Raw genomic sequence first — 18,852 nt, forward strand, 5'->3', positions numbered from 1 at the left:
AAATACCAAATTGATATTTCTGGTGGCTTGCTCCACGTTGTGTTCGTACAAAATAAAAATTTACCGCCTAATCTGAAAAATTTGTATTTAAAAGTGTTTCCAAAGGATCCCTTTGTGTTGCATTTACTTACACCACATCCATAAACATATGTTATATATTATTTTGCTTCTTGAATGTTCTAAATTATATAATAATAATAATAATAAATTAAAACTAGACCTTTGGACTTTAGAACAACTTGAGTGGCCCTTGATAAGAAGTTGTACGATAAATTTCAAGAAACTACAACGAAAGGACGGAATTAACAAAGCGCTTAAAGGAAACTTTTGGAGCACTTCAAAATCGTACTAATACCTGTATAAATGTTTGCTTTATTTTTATTAAAGATAAGAATATGTATATAATATTTCAATATGTTCAAAATGAAATTAATATATTTTTTTTATCTTTTCAGACAAGCGACGACTCTGGTGCCACTTCTGCGAGAAGACTACGTGACTGGTGTAGGAGTTAACATAAATTTAGCATAAATTATTTAATTCATAACGCATAATTTGTTAATAATTAAACTTAATTAACTAATTGTTATAAAGCGAATAAATGAGTAGATAAATTTTTAAATAGAACTATGTATACACCAAATTATACGAATTCCTATTGTTTACATACGTTTCGTTTTACTAAATAAAATATACATATTATTTATAATACGTTATGTATGTACTTTAAAATGTGTATATACATATATACTATAAAATATATATGATATATGTATAGACATTAAAAATATTCTGCTTTACGTGTTAGATATAAACAAAGCTGAAAATTTATTTTAATTGACGTAAACAATTTCAACCTAAATTTCTTATCAAAAATGGGTATTGTTTAAATATTTATGACAGATTAAATTATATATTATAAACACACAAACACGCAGCACAGATTTAATATAAAAATAGATTTGTTATTCTGTTACAACACACGATCACAAAATATAAAATAATCACATTATCCAGCATATAAATATAATTTGTATTTTTTCCAAAAACTATTTAAAAAGATATGTAGTTATTATTAATTAAATAAAAAATATATGGCAAATAGATCATTAATAAAATATATGTGTAATATAAAATAAATTCCATCAAATAATCAACGTTATATATTATTGTAGTAGATAGTGTTTTTTTTTATATATTACACATTATTATATAATTAATTTTGTTGATTTACATATAACAAGTGGACCGTGTTAAAAAATATATGTTGTATCATATAATATGAATATTATACAATCTGATAAAAGTTATAACACGTTGTCTTTTTACATAATGTAAAATTATTTCATCAATTTAAAATGGTGATTAAGTTAAGGTTCGACTTTTAAAATCACATAATTTGTTAAACTTTCAACGCAGTCGGATATCATAATCGATGAATAAGTTTGTTAGATGGTAAGATAACTTTATAAAACGTGTCAATTCAATATGAATAGATATTTAAGTGTTATATGTAATCGAATGCATGTTAATAATTTTATTGTATGATTTAATAAATTTTAATTTCATGACTAAACGAATAAACGTATAAAATATTGCAAACTAAACAATCCTTCTATAAATAGCGTGCCAAATAATATTATAACCAATAATTGCAAATTGCTAGAAATAACTATTGCAAATATGAAACACCCTTTGCATTAATCTATAGATAATAGAAAATTTTATTCATGAAGTAGTATAAAAAAAAATCGTAAATTGTTGATTTCCTTCATTTTTTAATCAGTAAATTTGTTTATTTACCTTAATTGTCGTGTGTAAGTTACTTTAGCTAATATTTATAATAGATATTGCTTCAAGATTGAATTTGACAATCATTTCGTTATGTTTTAGAAAAGTTTCGACTGAGAATGTGATCTCCAAATTTTCTGAATTACATTTCTCAGGCAATATTTGAATTATTTTCATTAACAATTATAAACTTTTGATAGAATGATGATAAAATTTAAAAGTCTGATTTATTGCAAGTGGTCCTGCTGTTTCTCCAAATCTTAAAATAAAAAATACATAATAATGTAACAAAATTAAATAACACAATAAAAAAATATTATTTATTTATTTTTATATTACAAATTATGCAAAATATGTATTTTCATGTATAAAAATTGCTTTTTAATTTTGTATTTGTCAAAAGCATGGCGGGACCAAATGCATCATGTTTTTGAAACGTTTTACTTTTACACAATTTACAAAAGTTTTGTAAAATGTATTCATATACAATTAAAAGGTTATTGAAAATATATTTTTTTGTTACAAAAAATTGTAAAATATTTAATATAAAAAATACATATATTATTACATTATATATATCTCTTCGTCCAAAAACAATAGTTGTTTATTTTACTACTATTGAAAAACATTTTTTTTTTCAATTTCAAAAAGTACAAAAACCATTTATTTATTTTTTAATTAACATATATATTTTAAAATCTATCTACCAAATTATTTTTTAATCCAATATCAATGGATTTTTAATATCTCTTAATGGAAAAGATTGAAATGTAAAACAGTATTAAAGTTAATTAGCTTAAGTAACAATGAGCTTTGAATTTCCATATTTTCAATACATATGTTTATCTTTAAATGTGATGATGAAAAAAATAAACGAAATTGTTATTTCATCTTATCAATGGCAAAAACTATTAAGCCAAAATATGATACATACCTACTACAAACTGTGTATGATGTGGTTTATTTATAATGTGTTAAATATATTATATTTATAAAACTTTCAGATGTGATTGAGTAGTCAACTTGAAAAATATAAATGTATTACTATATATTCGATGGATAAGTTAATAGAATCTTTCTAAAATGTAAATTCATACAAGAAATATTAATTTAATAATTATTATTATTTACCATATAGAATTTACAAAACTTGTTTTCACTAGCTAGCTGAATTTTTAAATTTATTTTCGAAAAAATAAAATATATCAATGCAAGCTTAATGTGAGTATTAATACAAGTTTACAAGAAAAATATTTACATTAGAAAGCTTATAATGTAATACTTAAAGCACGTCTAATGAGTACACTTGATTTTTTATAAAGCTAAAAATGTAATGCATCCCAGATTTTATCACTAATAATTACATTATCACAGATTTAATAAACTGCAAAAAAAGATAAATTGCACTGTATTTAGATAAATTGTAAATGTATGTATGTATTGTACATCAGATATAATGTATAAGATTATATTATTATTTTGTAATAAATTCCTTAATACACGCAAGAAATATGTAAATTATATTTATAAAGAAGTATTAAGTGTGCATGTTATTCTTGATGTCAAAGCGCAATTTTATTTATTTGTATAATAAATATTTATTTCAAATTGCATTGCGTTAGTATTATTTTTAACTACAACTCTTTGTTTTCTACAAAAATAATATATGTAGAAGATTCCAAATAATTGCGCAGTATTTATTATAGCAGTATAACAAAACACCCAAGAATCTGAAGAGCGACCATATTAACAATAGTCACGCAGACATTCAAACACCATAACAAAAACTACTTAACCGCACTAAATAATTTTATTCATTTACATAGGACCTACTATACATACAAATATATTTATTATTTTGTCGAAATTCACAAGTGACGACAGTGGTTTCGTTTATAACGAATCACCCGGAAGCCATACTCTTACTTAATTAGAGGTTTGTATATATTCTCAATAGTTGTGATATGTGAAACTCATCAAAACTAGCGATTCTCAACAGATGATACTTTAAAGATAAATAAAATAAATGGTTCCTAAAATATAAACAGAGTTACAGAATTATATGGCAGGAAATTGCAAGTGAGCATAAAACAATATTGTTACATTTCGAGGTTAAATCCAGAGGCATAATTTCACTTTCTTTTCATTTCACAATACGAATTGCAAATGTTTTTTTAATAAATTGCACTTGGTTCGATTAGCATATTTTGTTGCTACTTTGGAGTGACGAATTATATTACGTATTTTTTGACTGATATAGTTAAAATAACTACGACCAGGGCCAAGAGAAATTTTTAAGCCCCCTATCTTAAAAAATAGCAGATATATGTATCTTTACCACCTCTGTGCCTTCTCGTTTGTATACATCATAAAATACTAGTATATATGTATAACTTCAAAAAAAATATGATGTACATTTTCACTTTCTGTTTTGAGATGAGGGCAGCTCGTTCTGATCATTACGTTTGTTTCGTGTATAAGCGTCCTTTAACAGATACTTAAAGGTTGACAAACTCAAAAAGCGCCAATTATAAACAGGCAATCTACATAAACAATAGGTTTTTAATGATACTGCTTTAATAACTTAAGCATCGCTGATACTATGTTTTCGAGAAATGTAGTAATGTGAGTAAGAATGTGAATTAAAAATATCCGTTAAACTGCACTTTAGCTGCAAAGTCGCAACCCTTCAACTTGAAACCCAAAAAAAAACTAATTGTAAAAGTAGCAAATTTTAACAGCGTAAAATTTGTAAATTTAAATAAATCTCGGGATGAATATTTTGTGTAAAATTCTAACAATATGAATCCGTAAAAAGTGATACTATTATTTATTGTTTATAATACGCAAAAAGTAATAGGTATTTTATTATAAACATAAGAGAAGAATGATAAAAATAATATGCATTTAATTGTCTTCTTATTATTGCACCATTTATGAAAAACACCAATTATTTGCATTTAAATATATTAGAGTATCCTGTGTTGGTAGCACTGTAAATCAGACATATGTCAATAAACACGCGTGTTGAAAGTGTCAAACGTTAGTTTGATACAATGCATTTATGACATGGATCGCCACTCAACGCATTCAATTGCTCTACAGAAATTCTGTACGAACTGTGTATCGAAATTTATGTAAAGTTTGTGGTCATTTTTACAATATTTATTGTTTTGTATTAGGCGGCTTATATAATATATGTCATAGATTTTTGCCTTGTATTACAAGATTTCATTGAGCCAGGCTCCTGTTTTGTTTACACTGTCACAATTCCGTACCCTCCCCTTCTCCTAAACCTATGACATAATTTATGAAAAGTAGCCAATCTTTTGTCAAAAATGCATATCAATAAATCTTCAGCAAAGAAAATGATTAAACTGGTGCATAATATGTACATATATAATATAATTAAAATGAATTAAATGCCTAAATTCTATCTTTAGTTTGGGGTCATATTGAATTGTTTAGGGTAATATTTAATTACTGTCTAAAAAAATATTTTTTATTACAATAAACAATGGCCGATTTATATCGCGCTAAGACTAACATTCAACAGCCGTTCGCGTTGGCAGCACTGCGCGTTGGCAGGCCTGCTGATTGGCGTCGTCCGGCCGGCGAACAATCTTGTGCGCGATCGTCATGACGGATAAATACGACAAGAACGGGTACGGAGGCAGCGCCGGCGGCGGAGACTTCAAGCGCAACGCGTCGTCCGAAGGCGGCGGGCCACAAATGTCTATGGGCGCACCCATGAAGTCGGACAACGAGGGCGAGTCCAACGAGCCGGGGGCGGAGCGCGCCGGCGAATACATGCGAGAGCTCCTCGCCGAGAAGATCAAGATAGACCAGACCAAGTTCCCCATATCCACCAGGCTCATCGACCAAGGTGACCCGACGTTTAGGTTATGGTTATGGTTACAAATGGCGCCGGCGGCGTTACGTCTCTCACGACGATGCTGCCTGTCCGCTGTTTGAGATTTGAGGTCGTGCAATGTCGACGCGACTCGCCGTTACCGACTTCGATGTCATAATATTTTGACGCGACTTGTATGTTTGCAGAGGTAACCAGAGTGCAGTCTTTGGGACGTGTACCCACTCGTGACATGCGGTATGTGGATATATACCGCGAAAAACCAATTAAAGTCTCCGTTAAGGTGCGGGTTCCGGTTCGAGAACATCCCAAGGTAACATACCGAATAAACTAGGAGATGTGTGTATCGTATTGACTGGTTTATATAGAACGTTAATCGCTAAAAAATAGTGTAATATTTTGAGTGAAATCACATCTCAATATATTTGAAAAAAATAATTCGTCTGATAGGCAAAATCAGGTAAAATCATATGCTGCTCTAAACCCTCGTTGACACTTGCAAAACGTACATTTGCTTTTTAAACCCAAATCTAATACATTTCGTAACTGTCAAATTGAAGTTTCGACAAGTTTAGAGCAGCATATAATTTCACTAGTACCTATCGGTTAAATTATATTTTTAAAACATAATTGTGGGGCAATACACGAAATGTTAAATGCAAAATGTACGTATTCTGTATAATGTGCGTAGTGAATAAATACAATTTCGCTGATATTGCCCAGTGAAATTATAAATTAATTGTTTCATATATTTTATTAATTGTTTTTGTTTTGTGTGAGATTTCTCTTCTGTTGTCTAAAATGACTTCTCATGGCGGAGGTCCTCACTTTCATTCTAAACAATGATTATTTTGTAGTACAGTAAATTTCTCTTTTCATAGTTTAAAGCCAAAGTGTTCTTTACTTAACCTCTCAATTTGTTATTAATGGCGCGTCATCTTTGAGTTCTTTCTCTTTCATTGTCAACACCAACCATTGACATCTCCGGGCTCATATGATAGTTGATAGTGCTTATTAAGTCCTAAAGTATGTAAAGATCCTATTTAATAATTTATACAATTAAATTAATAATAACACTTCGGTTGCCGAACCTTTTGGGTGGTCTACCATCTAAATGTCGATGTATTACGTAATAAAACAAATGTTTGAAAAAAAATTATTTGTCTTTCTTATCCATAAAGTATCTCATTCCATCAAGTACTGAGTCAATAGGACCACAAAATTTCACTCCTGATCCAAATATATAGGTCACTTTATATTCTGTTTATTTTACTAAAAGTGCCGGGTCGAAAAATCGGCCTGTAGCAGTTTTACCTATGTAGTGCTAATTTTTTAGCCCTCTGTCATCAAAAGGGTTAAAGCATAAAAAGCAATCTCCAGTCAAATATTTTTTTCACGCATGATTCATTATTTGTTTCTTTACTTCTTTCTGATATTATCTGATGCATCCTTTAAAACAAAATTCCTCGAATGATTAAAATTTTCCAGGTTCCGTATCATCATAAATAGATAAAAAGATTCCCTTAAATAATAAGCATTTAACATAAATATTTCTGCTTGATCCATCAACTGAATAAAGGATATAGTATTTTTATGAAGATACTTGATTCTAATTTTCTCAGTTGCATCTTGCCCATGTGCATTATAAAATAGATGGATTTTTGTAAAAAAAAAGACCAGTAAGGGCTTTAAGTTTAATGCTCCTTCTGCATTGCCACTAAGAAGAATTATTATATGAAGCTTGGAACAAATTTCGTTTTCAAAAACACCGGAGCAACTGGATATATATTGTCTATCGTCGAGATTGCAAGTTCTATTACTTCAGCGACTTTAACTAGTTTCTCTCTTTATTTAAAACGTACCAGAATATTCAATTTTGTTTCTAATAAATCGCTTTTTATAGTGTTGATTCTTGCCCGAAATAATCGAATGCTTTGAAGTAATTTACTAGAATGCCTACTTTGCATTTAAATATAGTTGCAAAAGCGATATAACCCGCCAAAGATTTTCACTATTCACGTACGAAAATAATAATTGGCTATGTTATGCATATTTATGTAAATTATTCGGCTTGCCTTGCTAATTATTTTCTCATGAAAAATTAGTTAACTTGTATACTTTTTTCTTAAAAATTGATTTTTGAAACTAATTCTGAAATTTAAAACCTAATTCCTTAACACTAGTCAATTTGACAATTGTCATTAAAAATAAGTATATGGGTACCAGAATTTAAAAAATAAGACGTTTCTGAAAATTAAATATTGTTAATATATTTGCATTGTTCAAATATATTAAAAGTCGTAAAAAAAAACAGAAAAATACTGTGATACAAACAAATCGAAAACCTGTCAATTTGATTGGTACCGTAAATCTAATGTTAATATATGACTTTTTTAACTTATTTGCTTGTGCAGTTAGTTATTCTTAATTAATTAGCATGTATTATAAAATTGGAAGAAGTCAAAATCACAGTATCGTGTAGGATTTTTCGAATCGATGCAACATTCACTGGTTCCTCAAAATCATTAAAACAAATGATAATCATAAGAATTATTCATGTTCAATTTTTAATTATTTAAATTTGTGTTATTCTTTCAGTTTAACTTTGTTGGAAAACTGTTAGGACCTAAAGGAATATCTATGAAAAGACTTCAAGAAGAAACAATGTGCAAGATGGCCGTCTTAGGAAGAGGATCAATGAAAGACAGGTAAAATATAAATATATTTAATCAATGAATTACTTTGTATATTGAGAGTACGTATTCTAACATAACATTCGAATATTTTTAGACAAAAGGAAGAAGAGCTCAGACAGGCTTTGGATCCAAAGTACGCTCATTTGTCTGACGATCTACACGTTGAGATCAGCGCTTTGGGACCACCGGCGGAAGCTCATGCTCGCATCGCATTTGCCCTCGCTGAGGTAAATTATATAATATTTAATTATCTAACAATCAGTATTTATCCTATTTATCAATTATGATTTTAGGTAAGAAAGTATTTGATCCCAGACAACAACGATCTAATTAGTCAAGAGCAAATACGCGAAATGATGGACATGCACACCCCGCAAGCGTCTCCCCCAGTCGAAACCAGCACACCCCGCGGCAGAGGCCGTGGCATGTTCAGGCCCCCCGTTTCGAGGTAATCTCATTTCTTTGACCGTGCGCTTAATCGTAAGTTTATTTTAAATACTAAAACATTTTATAGCAGAGGTGGCGTGGTGCGCGGTGCGCCCCCGACTCGAAGCCCGCTACCTACTCCGCGTGTTATGCCTGCTAAAACTAAAATTATGAGTATACTCGATCGCGCTCGCGCCGCCATGGAAGAAACCTACGTGTACGTTGCCACTATATCTCTATGAAGAAGTTATTTTTTTTTTTACATTTAGCCGATTTTGTGTGTTTTCGTTTTTTTCTTCAAATATTCTTAGCCTGTCAATGCCTTTTGTTATTGTTTCCTTTCGCTCTTTCAGATACGACGATGAGTACAAGGGAACGTCAAGCGGGAGGCGGGGCGTCGTCGAGGAGGAGCCGTTCCACCACTCGTCACATCACTATGCTGTGACGTACGAGGAGCCACCATCACATCACCACCACGACAACTACTACGACGGCCCGCCGTCTGGCTCGAGCAACGCAGATCCATATTATGCACCGTCTTCTCGCCACCATGCACCACCAGAACACGAATACGGAGGTGATGACAGATTTTAACTATCATTAATGTGGTGAAATTTATTGTCGTTTTTTTGTTTTTCTTTTTTTTTATGAAACTAATTTTCAAAATATCTATTATATTGTACAGTAAAACTCCATTAATTTCAGTCAGTGATGAAGAATAAAAAAAATCTGTTGAAGTTAGCAAACACCTAATAATTCAATTATATTTAAATAGTGTTAATAATTGAAATGGACTTTAAATGTATGAAATTGCTTATTGCAAAGGTCAACTGCTGATGATTATAACTAATTGACTTTAATAATGAGAAACTCCGACAACAATTTGTGCCTGTTCTTTATACAAGGGGGACCCAAAAGTAACGAGACTCGGGCTGTGGAGGGGAGGGACATTAGGCGAACGAGTTCTGAGTAGTGGGGTATCCAGTATGAGTCAGTATGCGATGCTTCACAGTGAGAGTGCCCATTCGTGCAACCAAAACAACTTTTTCCCACGTAGCGAAAACGTGAGATGGCTGACGCTCGATACCATCGCACACTGTAAAATTTTATTTTTTGGTCTGGAAAACGGCATCCGAACCTTAATGCTTCAAACCGCTTACACGGATGATGGTTTAGAGCTTTCACGGTTTAAAAGGGGCGAAATGACGATTGAAGATGACTGACGTTGAAAAAATCGACAACCTCATCCGTGAAGATCGTCGCCTTCTACATGGAGGTATTAAAAAGGTTGAGAGAGAGCATCAGGAAGAAAAAGGTGGATCTTTGGCACACAGGGGATTGGTTCTTCCGTCATGATAATGCACCGGCTCACACCACGTCTGAGGCAATTTTTGAGCAAAAACGGAATGACACCGATTATTCACTTGCCCTAATCACATTACCTGGCATTCTTTGACTTATTTTTTCCCTTAAACTCAAAAGGGACATGAAAGGAAAACGTTTTGGGACTGTGGAAGAGATAAAATAAAAATCGCTGGAGGGGTTAACATACCATTACGTGAGTTCCAGAACTGTTTTGTACAATGGAAAAAGTTTGGATAAGTGCATATTGTTCAGTGGAGAGTACTTTGAAGATGATTAAAATTTGGTTTAAAAATATTGAAAAAAATATATAAAGTCTCGCTATTTTTGGGTCCCCCTCGTTATTGTAAAACTAACATTGTCATAAAACACTACCATTGTTTTATATCCTCTGTTACCAAAAAACGTAAACTAAACATAATATATTGATAAAATTTATTTATAACAACGAGATACACACAAAAAATGATATAATATTTATCTTTTCCTAACCCTTTTTGGACTTTTGAATAGAAATATTTTTATTATCATGCCACAGCTTTCAAAGCACTGACTATGACTAATATCTCTGCCCGCTATAGATTATCTGAATTATATTTGGGATAAACCCAGGGCTTTATTTTATCCCAAATATAAATGAAACTAAACCGGAAAACCAAAAAATATCGCTTTATTTCAGTTTGATATTTGTTCAAACACGTGCATTAATTAAAGTGACCCGATGTGTTAAGTTTGAATATGGGATGCTGGTGGGAGGAAAAAATGGGTTTTTATTATATTTCGTTTCAATTCATGTAGTAATGCTTATTATAAAACGGAACTAAACTGATTTAACTGATATTATTTAATTGAACTGGAACGAAAACCAAAATGAAAAAATAACGGTTCGAAGCCCTGGATAAAACTGATTTTATAGATCCTAGAATGTGTTTTGAATAAGTTAGTTTAACGCTATCTGTTAGTCCTGGAATATTCTGCTATTTTACGTCTGCGTTAAAAGTACTACAATAATATTTAAGAAGAAAAAATCTTCGAATATCCCAGATTTTTTATAAACTAATTACTTGCTGACTTGAAACCTGATACATCTGTGCATCCAATGTCATACAAGAAAGTAACGTTCATTGCTGAACTATTAATATCCATATTTATGTCCTCTAAATCTTTATTTTATTTTATTTTTTAAATATAAAATTTTTGCTGTTAAATTGTACTATCTATATATTTTTAAAATTAGAAAATGATCCATATTTTATGTAACCAGCTATCAAATCCACCCTAAAATATAATTCCCTACACCCAATTCTTTATGTGTAGAACATCATGTTATGATTTTTAAATATTTGTCTATTTTGTGATAATAATGATTGTGTGTTGAGGGAATCTACGATTCGTTAACGACAATTATCGATTTAAAGTGTATTGTATGAAAAATTTTGTTTAATTTTATCTTTATCATTCCTGAACAAATTATTTTTAAAAACAACATTCAGAATTGTATAAAGTGTTGTCCTGTTTATTTATATCTTTATAATAAAACAGTTTGCTAAATAATCCAAGCCACATTGACAAGTCTTTTGTCTCCTTGAAGGAAATCAGCACAGATCAGGGGTCGGTATAATATGATCCATTGCTCATGTTAATCCGGCCTGCGAGCTAGTAATAGACCTTTAACACTAGATTAACGCCACCCGTCAAATTGACGGGTTTCTGGTCCGTATTCTGATTTAATTTGTATCAGACAGTATACGACTTTTTATTTTTGAACAATGCAAATATATTAACAATATTTTGACACCTATTTTTAATGACACCCGACAAATTGACGGGTTTATACCTCTAAAACTAGTGTTCACGGTCTCTTGTATTCCAACTGTAAGCTCAGCCGAATCTTCTAGACCAGGGTCAATAAACTACTGCCTGCCGTCTATTTTAATCCAGCCCGCAAACTAAGTTGCCATTTTCAAACTATAATGTTAAAACGAGTTGAATTGCTAGATATGACCATGTGGTGTTCTTATTGCTTCGTATTCTTCTGTGACGCTACGCAATTATAATTCTTCAGTGGCCGTTTAACACTTTTTGCGATATTTTATTCTTAGTGGATATTCGTCAGGTCATTGTCAAAGCCAGAAAAAGGAGACTAGTTGATTTCGAATGCCGTGTTATTAAAACAGTGGATTATAAATTATTTTTATTAAATTAGATAACAATGTATTTTGTTTATTGTGCAATGCCATTATGTCTGTACTAGAAGAATACAATATACGTCATTATTACAATACTAATAAATAAGCACACGACACAATATTCACAACTTGCAAAAATACAATTTAAAACATCAATTAATAAAAATAGGGCTGTAGCTGAAGTCAGTTCACAAGTAGCTCATTTAATAACTAATCAAAGCCATTTACCGATAGTGAATTAAATTATTGTTCAGTGAGACGTATTGAGCACATTGTGAGTGACATCAATAGCCAAATAAATTTGAAACATTGTCTGACTACACCCAGTGGTCTCCAAATTTTTTCGAATCAATTTAATTGTGCTTTCTGGTCCAGCGAGCCTAAAATATTTCCCATCCGGCTCTTTACAAAAAAGTATACCGACCACTGGTATAGATACAAAAAAAAAAACAGTTTCTCGTTATGTCTATTTAGCTAATTGTATATAAAAATTTAGTTATAACTAATCATTATTAAAAAATAGTTGGTTCAAATTCAGAATATTTTCACTAAAATTAATAATTAAATATCGGCACTGTTTACACTATAATCAAATAAATGTTCTCCAAGAAACAAATTATCTCAAACCTATCTAATAAATTGGTCCTAGAAAAATTTCATACAAAAAATATTGTTAATAAGTAAGTAGTTTTCTTGATATATTACCACTACAGGCTGCTGATAAATATACACACTCTTCGTATCCCACTTTTAATCAATTTAAACGTAGCGAAACAAAGTTTCTCATCTTTTGCATACAATTTTTTAATAATAGTTGTACAAATGACGCACATTTGCGTCACCAGCTCTTAACGATAATTTTACCAATTAACTCATAATAATGTCATCGGCATTTTAGGTATTAATTAAAATATAAATAATTTATTACATAATCTATGAAAAGTAAAATTTACTGGATTGCTGATCTAAGGGCTAATAAATATATCACGCGATTAAATTATGAATGACAGAAATGAGAAATATACTACTGTGTTTTTAGTGTTCTGATTTTTTTTTTGTGACATTGAATTTATTTTTATCTTTTACAAGTAGAGACTATGATTTTGCATGCTCTTGACAATAAGAAAGAGGTCAGATTTTCAAATAAGGTCATCATATATATTTTTGTACATTTATAATCATGTAGTTATAAATTTAAGGACATTTATGATTATATCTAATTTGTTTTAACTTGTGAAGTAAAAATGCTTAATTTTTTAAAACCACTGCAATCAAACAAACAATGTATACAGTTTATATTATATATAGCATTTAAATATTATATTCTCATTCTCTGAAAAATATAGCTAGCTAGTATAAAAATAAAATTAACCTAAACACTATTTGTTGTATTGGTTTTATTGCTTTGTAAAAATTGGCATTTTGTTTATATGTCATATTTTTATAAATTAATTGAAAAACATTTTATCAATCATGATTATATTTTGCGTTTGGTGCATTTTTAAGCTTAAATGCAGTTAATGCATATGAAATAATTTTGAATTAAAAAATATACGTTTAGTTTGCAATTGATTAATGCATTTAAGTCATTTGTACCAAGCAGATTAAATGAATTATATTAGGCTCACTTTCATATTTTAAATTCATTTAGATTTATAAGAGTTTTGCTGTAAACGACAATATTAACAAAAAACGGCTTTATACTTCGCTCCGCCTAACGTATTTGAAAATTTTTTTTCAAGTTGATTTTAATGCAGGAAGTACCACATCGTCTCATCACCATCACCGCTCTTATAAGGGCATGTCCAACACTCGCAGCGATTCTCACTCAGGAATACGCCGCGCCACATCGGCATCTAGGGAAGCTCGCTACAGGTCCAGTCCGTACCCTCGTCCCAATAAGTAATTAGGTAAGGACAGCTTATGACGCTTTACCATCAGTTTTATTATTACATGTATTTATTTATACATAATAAATGTGCGCACGTTTCATTTGTTTGCATAATTAAGTACTATTTTTCGTTTGTCAGATTACTTATTAAAAAAACAATCAGACTTCAAGATGTCACCATTCGAGTCGATCTTTAGTTGCGTTCGCTTCTTACTATGTGTAAATGTATGTCTTCAATCTGTCGCTGTACATTAGATAAGTGAGCTTATTACCGCTGATGAGGATTAAGGGAAGTTTCTGTTTTGAATGTTGTTTTTTAATTTATGCTAACCGAGTACATAGGATACCACTGTAATTTTACAACACAAAAATATATACATAAATTCCCAATTTAAAATATAAAAAAAAATAGTGCGTGTAGTATTTTTAAGATTCTATATAATAATCACTCACAAGGATACTCAGTAGTAATAGAATCGTAAAATATTAAACCTATCAAAATTGTTTTTAACCACAAGTAGGATCGATTGTTAAAAATAAACTAAAGCGTGTCATCGGCATAACGAATGTTATATATTTACATTAATATAAATAATTATAATTTGAATAACTATTCAAAACTGTAATTTTTTTCATAAATGTATAAATAATGTTTTGTAGAACTAAAAATGTTTGCATTCTTGTTTACAAGTATGCAAATATCTTAATAAAAAAAAACAGTACCAATTTTAAATTGGTATGAAAAAATAGATTATTTTGTAAAATCGTAAAATACACATAAAAAGTCGGATATTGATCTTATATATGTATATTTGAGAACATTAAAGATTGTATTTTCATAGACATGAATTTTTGTAATAATAATGTCAAAATTGAGATTTAATATAATTTAAATGAATTATTAGGGGGTTTTTTTATATAATAATGAATAACCGGTAAACTTTTAACATAGTATTTTCATATGTTTGTTATATTTTAACTCAATTTAAAAAAAATAATAATGTATAATAAAACATTAATAATACAAAAGATTAATATGTACTTTGAATAAATTTATTTTTTAAACCATCAATATGAACGAAACCAAAAGTATCTTTTGTAACACTAAAAATGTTTCTTATATAAAATATAAGCTAAAACTTTCAAAATATATGTGAGTGTGTGTGTGTGTATCTGACTATATTTTTCTTTCTATAATAAATTTAATTCTGAAACTAAACAATATTTTTTTATTAAACGCTAAATTACCCTAAATTTTTATGAATAAATAATATACGTTAAATAAAAATTATATCTAAAAATATAATAGACTAAAAAACTACGTGACAAATTGAGTATCCTTAAAAATAATTAATCTAATATTAGGTGTAAAGATACGTAAGTATTGTCCGGTGAAATAAAAAATTTGTAATTGATAAATATTTATAACTAATAAAATAAACATAAGTTTTCCTGTGGTATTTTTGTGCTGGTCGTTTTTGACTGATGTTTCGGCAGATATATTCCCGCCATGATGAAGATTCATCATTGAAGCTAAATCGGAGTTCAGCTCCAATTATGAAGAGAGTCTCTTCAAAACGTCAACTACTTATTAAAAAGTAAGATCGCGACGGAATCTGATGTCAATAATAATAATATATATACTAAAAACAAAATTGAGTGACTTAGGTACATCAAATGTCTGACTTGCATATCTATTTTCTCAAACGAAAACATCCTATGTACCACTAAATAATTTTTCTTGGAAAAAAATTACCCGTTATGTTGAATTTCCAAGAACATTTTAACTTCAATACACTGTCCATTTACACTTCACATTGACCTTATTCAATTTTATAAAAAACTGATTTATACAGTGATTAATAATTGGTTCAAGTGGTAAATTTGTTAAATTTATAGTTTTAAAAATTGTTTATATTATTTAATTTTAGAATTTCAGATGCACCAGCAGCAGAGACAAGACTGAGAGACACATTGTATAAATTATTTATTACAAATTTTATACCATTATAATTTAAAATTATAAATAAAAAAGAATTATATTAAAAATTTGTTTTATTTAAACTGCATAATAAATAATATTCCATAAGTTATATACACTGATTAGCATAATAATAAGCGATTGAAAAACAATGATGGCCGCTGTTATATTTTGTTGAATGCATAGTATAATAAAAAAATAATAGTTAAGTCAGAAAAATAGCTAGTCCGTCGGATTCTGTATTACCATTAGAATGAATTCTCTATCGGGAGCAACGAGTATCTCGTGCTTCTTACTTCTGACTCTGAGGAATGTAAGATCATTTGTGGGATCCTAAAAACGACAAAACGTTTGTGTTATTATAAATACTGAGAAAAAACTCTTCAATAATTGAAATACTGACTAAATCTCTTACGACGCTCCGCGCCTTGTCCGCCAGCTGACTGATGAGACCGGCGTATTGCACTGTTGTGGCATTATCCAAAGATGTTTTAATCGGTATACCTAGAATGATTACAAAAATAATATGAACTTTTAAGTCAGACACGTTTGTGTTTCGTAAAATAAATTAATAATATGTAGAAAATGCTACATGGTCCAACAATTTAAATGAGCGATATATAAAATAATTGTTTGTGCATTACTATTGGACAGATTGGGTGGGAGCGAGTGAGTATTGGTCAGAACAGTAAACACTTTATGAATAACTCTGCAACGAATCCTTTTCCATAGATTTACCTTACATAAATGCATAAATTAAATAGCACCCCAATTTAAAAAAATCATTATATGAGAACCCCCAGAATAAAAAATCGTCACACACTTTCAAAAACATAAACAATGGAGATTTATAAAACAACCCTTGTAATGAATCGCTATTAAACACAAAACAGTCACACAGTAAATTGCAATCAGCAAATGTCTTTTCCAGTACTTGCATAAAGCCGCACTAAACTTGTGTAAACAAAATGTATATGGTAAACTAATTAATATCGTGAAACACAACAAATTGCCTTAAAAAATATTTTTGCTGTAAGTTTGTGTATATTTTTTACTATTATAGTTTTATGTAAAAGTAATTTAAAAACGTTTAAATAAATCAGAATACTTTTTTCGAATCTAAGCTAAGCTCTAATGTTCATTTGTTTAGTTCTTCTTCGAAATAAATACATAGGTATTAAGTAGAATGTTGAGTTTCACTAAATTTTGATAAAAATAGCAGATGACTACTTTTGCTTTTGAATGATTTATGCGTTTTGTAGATATGATTTAGTTGTGTGGCAACACTGGATTTGTATGAATAGCACACGCATGAGCGCAATGCCATGTGTGTACATAAGATATTCAAGCGTGCGTTACTAACGCAGTCACAAATGGCCGGCACTACTTCTTCAAATTATGCGACATGCAATTGAAAAATTTGGGCAAAAATCTAAAAATAGGAACATATTATCTACCATTGTAAAATCAATACACAGTAGACCCCTCAATAACACGGTAAATGGTGGAGGTGCTATTTGGGTGTGTATAGTTATGAGACTAGAAAATACTCATACAATTTTTTGCAATGTGTACGAACGAATCAGGCACGTGTGGTGAGATATCCTTCCTTTGGCTCGCTCACACATAAAGTAACGGGCATCCAAATAGCACATCCCCAATTTACCGTGTTATTGGGGGGTCTACTGTATGCAGCATAATCGATCTCTACATGTCTGATCTAATTTAATATTTAACCTAATATCTAGGTTTATATTTAATTATTATAATAACTGAACTTAAGATACAGCATCTAACAGATAAGTGGAAATAAGAAGTCCTACCTGTCAAAAGTATTATATTATTACAACTACAAAATTAACAATTATTAGCCGTATCTGCGATTCAATGTATGCGAGTAGAAATATGATTTAGAATTTTTTCAAAACTGACAATTTGTGTGAGTGCAATTCACAAGTAATTTTTCATAAATATGTTATATCTAATATTAAGATTAAAAAGGACATATTTTTAGAATACACTTTAATGTGTTTGTTCAATATCACCATAACAACGCATACAAACATTCCATTAGCCTCACCTTCAGAATTGACGATTATTGTGCCGACTACTCCCTTGTGGGCGTGAATTCTCTTCAGCGTATCTTCGATTTCAGTTGCCTGAAATTGAAAATATATCATTGACAAAATAAATCGCACAATAACGGTTTGCGTTCGTATAAATTACCATTTTGGCGAAGTCCGAACCGACAGCTCTGACTCACAACTGTCAACGAATTCAGTCGTAACACCATAAATTATCACCATGGGCAAATCGACCAATTTATTAAAAATTAAGAACCAAAAGGGAATAATAAATGTATTGCAAATGAAAAATATCGTACTCATACTTGATAAAAATTAATGGTTAAAATATTATTATGCAAATCATTAAAGCGTTTAAAAATATATATATATTGCATTTGCACTTAATTATTTTACCTTGCTACCTAAACGTTATCTTGAGCGTAACAAATATGCAGCTATTGCATATTATAAATATGTACACGTGCATTAAATTTTTAATTTTAAAACAATTTATTTTACAAAAGTATAATCATTTTTTCCAAAAATATACCTAGTTTTTGATTTTTATTTGGTCTAATG

At 29.9% G+C, this 18,852-nt stretch overlaps 3 protein-coding genes across 27 annotated transcripts in view; 2 read left to right on the plus strand and 1 right to left on the minus strand.

Moving 5' to 3' along the window:
• The window catches only part of LOC148231685 (uncharacterized), a 534,843-nt gene extending 531,439 nt beyond the window's left edge, over positions 1-3,404 (plus strand). For all 8 annotated transcript variants that reach the window (XM_088193447.1, XM_088193445.1, XM_088193440.1 and 5 more), the window contains one exon: positions 456-3,404. In XM_088193447.1, the coding sequence (XP_088049573.1) occupies positions 456-531 (76 nt within the window). In that variant the 3' untranslated portion in view covers positions 532-3,404. The remainder of the gene's footprint in view (positions 1-455) is intronic.
• A 1,960-nt stretch (positions 3,405-5,364) lies between these two features.
• On the plus strand, positions 5,365-16,275 carry LOC148231694 (KH domain-containing, RNA-binding, signal transduction-associated protein 2-like). 17 transcript variants are annotated; one of them, XM_088193393.1, is made up of 9 exons: positions 5,365-5,677; positions 5,851-5,975; positions 8,261-8,370; positions 8,453-8,585; positions 8,652-8,806; positions 8,873-9,001; positions 9,138-9,361; positions 14,078-14,245; positions 16,158-16,274. In XM_088193393.1, the coding sequence occupies exons 1-8, from the start codon at positions 5,431-5,433 to the stop codon at positions 14,239-14,241; spliced, it is 1,287 nt and encodes a 428-aa protein (XP_088049519.1). In that variant the 5' UTR covers positions 5,365-5,430; the 3' UTR covers positions 14,242-14,245; positions 16,158-16,274. The 17 variants fall into 17 exon arrangements, with proteins under 17 accessions (XP_088049519.1, XP_088049527.1, XP_088049523.1 ...); XM_088193401.1 differs by having other exon boundaries at positions 14,093-14,245; XM_088193397.1 differs by having other exon boundaries at positions 8,876-9,001.
• Positions 16,264-18,500, minus strand: robl (dynein light chain roadblock). Of its 2 annotated transcripts, none has more exons than XM_088193412.1 (4): positions 18,434-18,500; positions 18,288-18,366; positions 16,623-16,711; positions 16,264-16,540 (listed from the first exon to the last, which is right to left on the minus strand). In XM_088193412.1, the coding sequence occupies exons 1-4, from the start codon at positions 18,434-18,436 to the stop codon at positions 16,430-16,432; spliced, it is 282 nt and encodes a 93-aa protein (XP_088049538.1). In that variant the 5' UTR covers positions 18,437-18,500; the 3' UTR covers positions 16,264-16,429. The 2 variants fall into 2 exon arrangements, with proteins under 2 accessions (XP_088049538.1, XP_088049536.1); XM_088193410.1 differs by having other exon boundaries at positions 16,611-16,711.
• Between the last annotated feature and the right edge of the window lie 352 nt (positions 18,501-18,852).

This window comes from Plectrocnemia conspersa, unplaced genomic scaffold, assembly GCF_051122295.1.
Source record: "Plectrocnemia conspersa isolate PC_06_02 unplaced genomic scaffold, ASM5112229v1 ptg000009l, whole genome shotgun sequence".
In the NCBI taxonomy this organism is placed as follows: domain Eukaryota; kingdom Metazoa; phylum Arthropoda; class Insecta; order Trichoptera; family Polycentropodidae; genus Plectrocnemia; species Plectrocnemia conspersa.

Bases quoted from the DNA above. Each gene is read 5' to 3' on its own strand.
- LOC148231694 (XM_088193393.1), top strand. From the start codon at position 5,431: ATGACGGATAAATACGACAAGAACGGGTACGGAGGCAGCGCCGGCGGC. The intron at 5,976-8,260 runs GTAACATACCGA...TTATTCTTTCAG, and splicing joins CGGTTCGAGAACATCCCAAG to TTTAACTTTGTTGGAAAACT. The intron at 8,586-8,651 runs GTAAATTATATA...TTATGATTTTAG, and splicing joins TCGCATTTGCCCTCGCTGAG to GTAAGAAAGTATTTGATCCC.
- robl (XM_088193410.1), bottom strand. The intron at 16,712-18,287 runs GTGAGGCTAATG...TAATCATTCTAG, and splicing joins AATAATCGTCAATTCTGAAG to GTATACCGATTAAAACATCT. The intron at 16,541-16,610 runs GTCAGTATTTCA...TGTCGTTTTTAG, and splicing joins GGAGCGTCGTAAGAGATTTA to GATCCCACAAATGATCTTAC.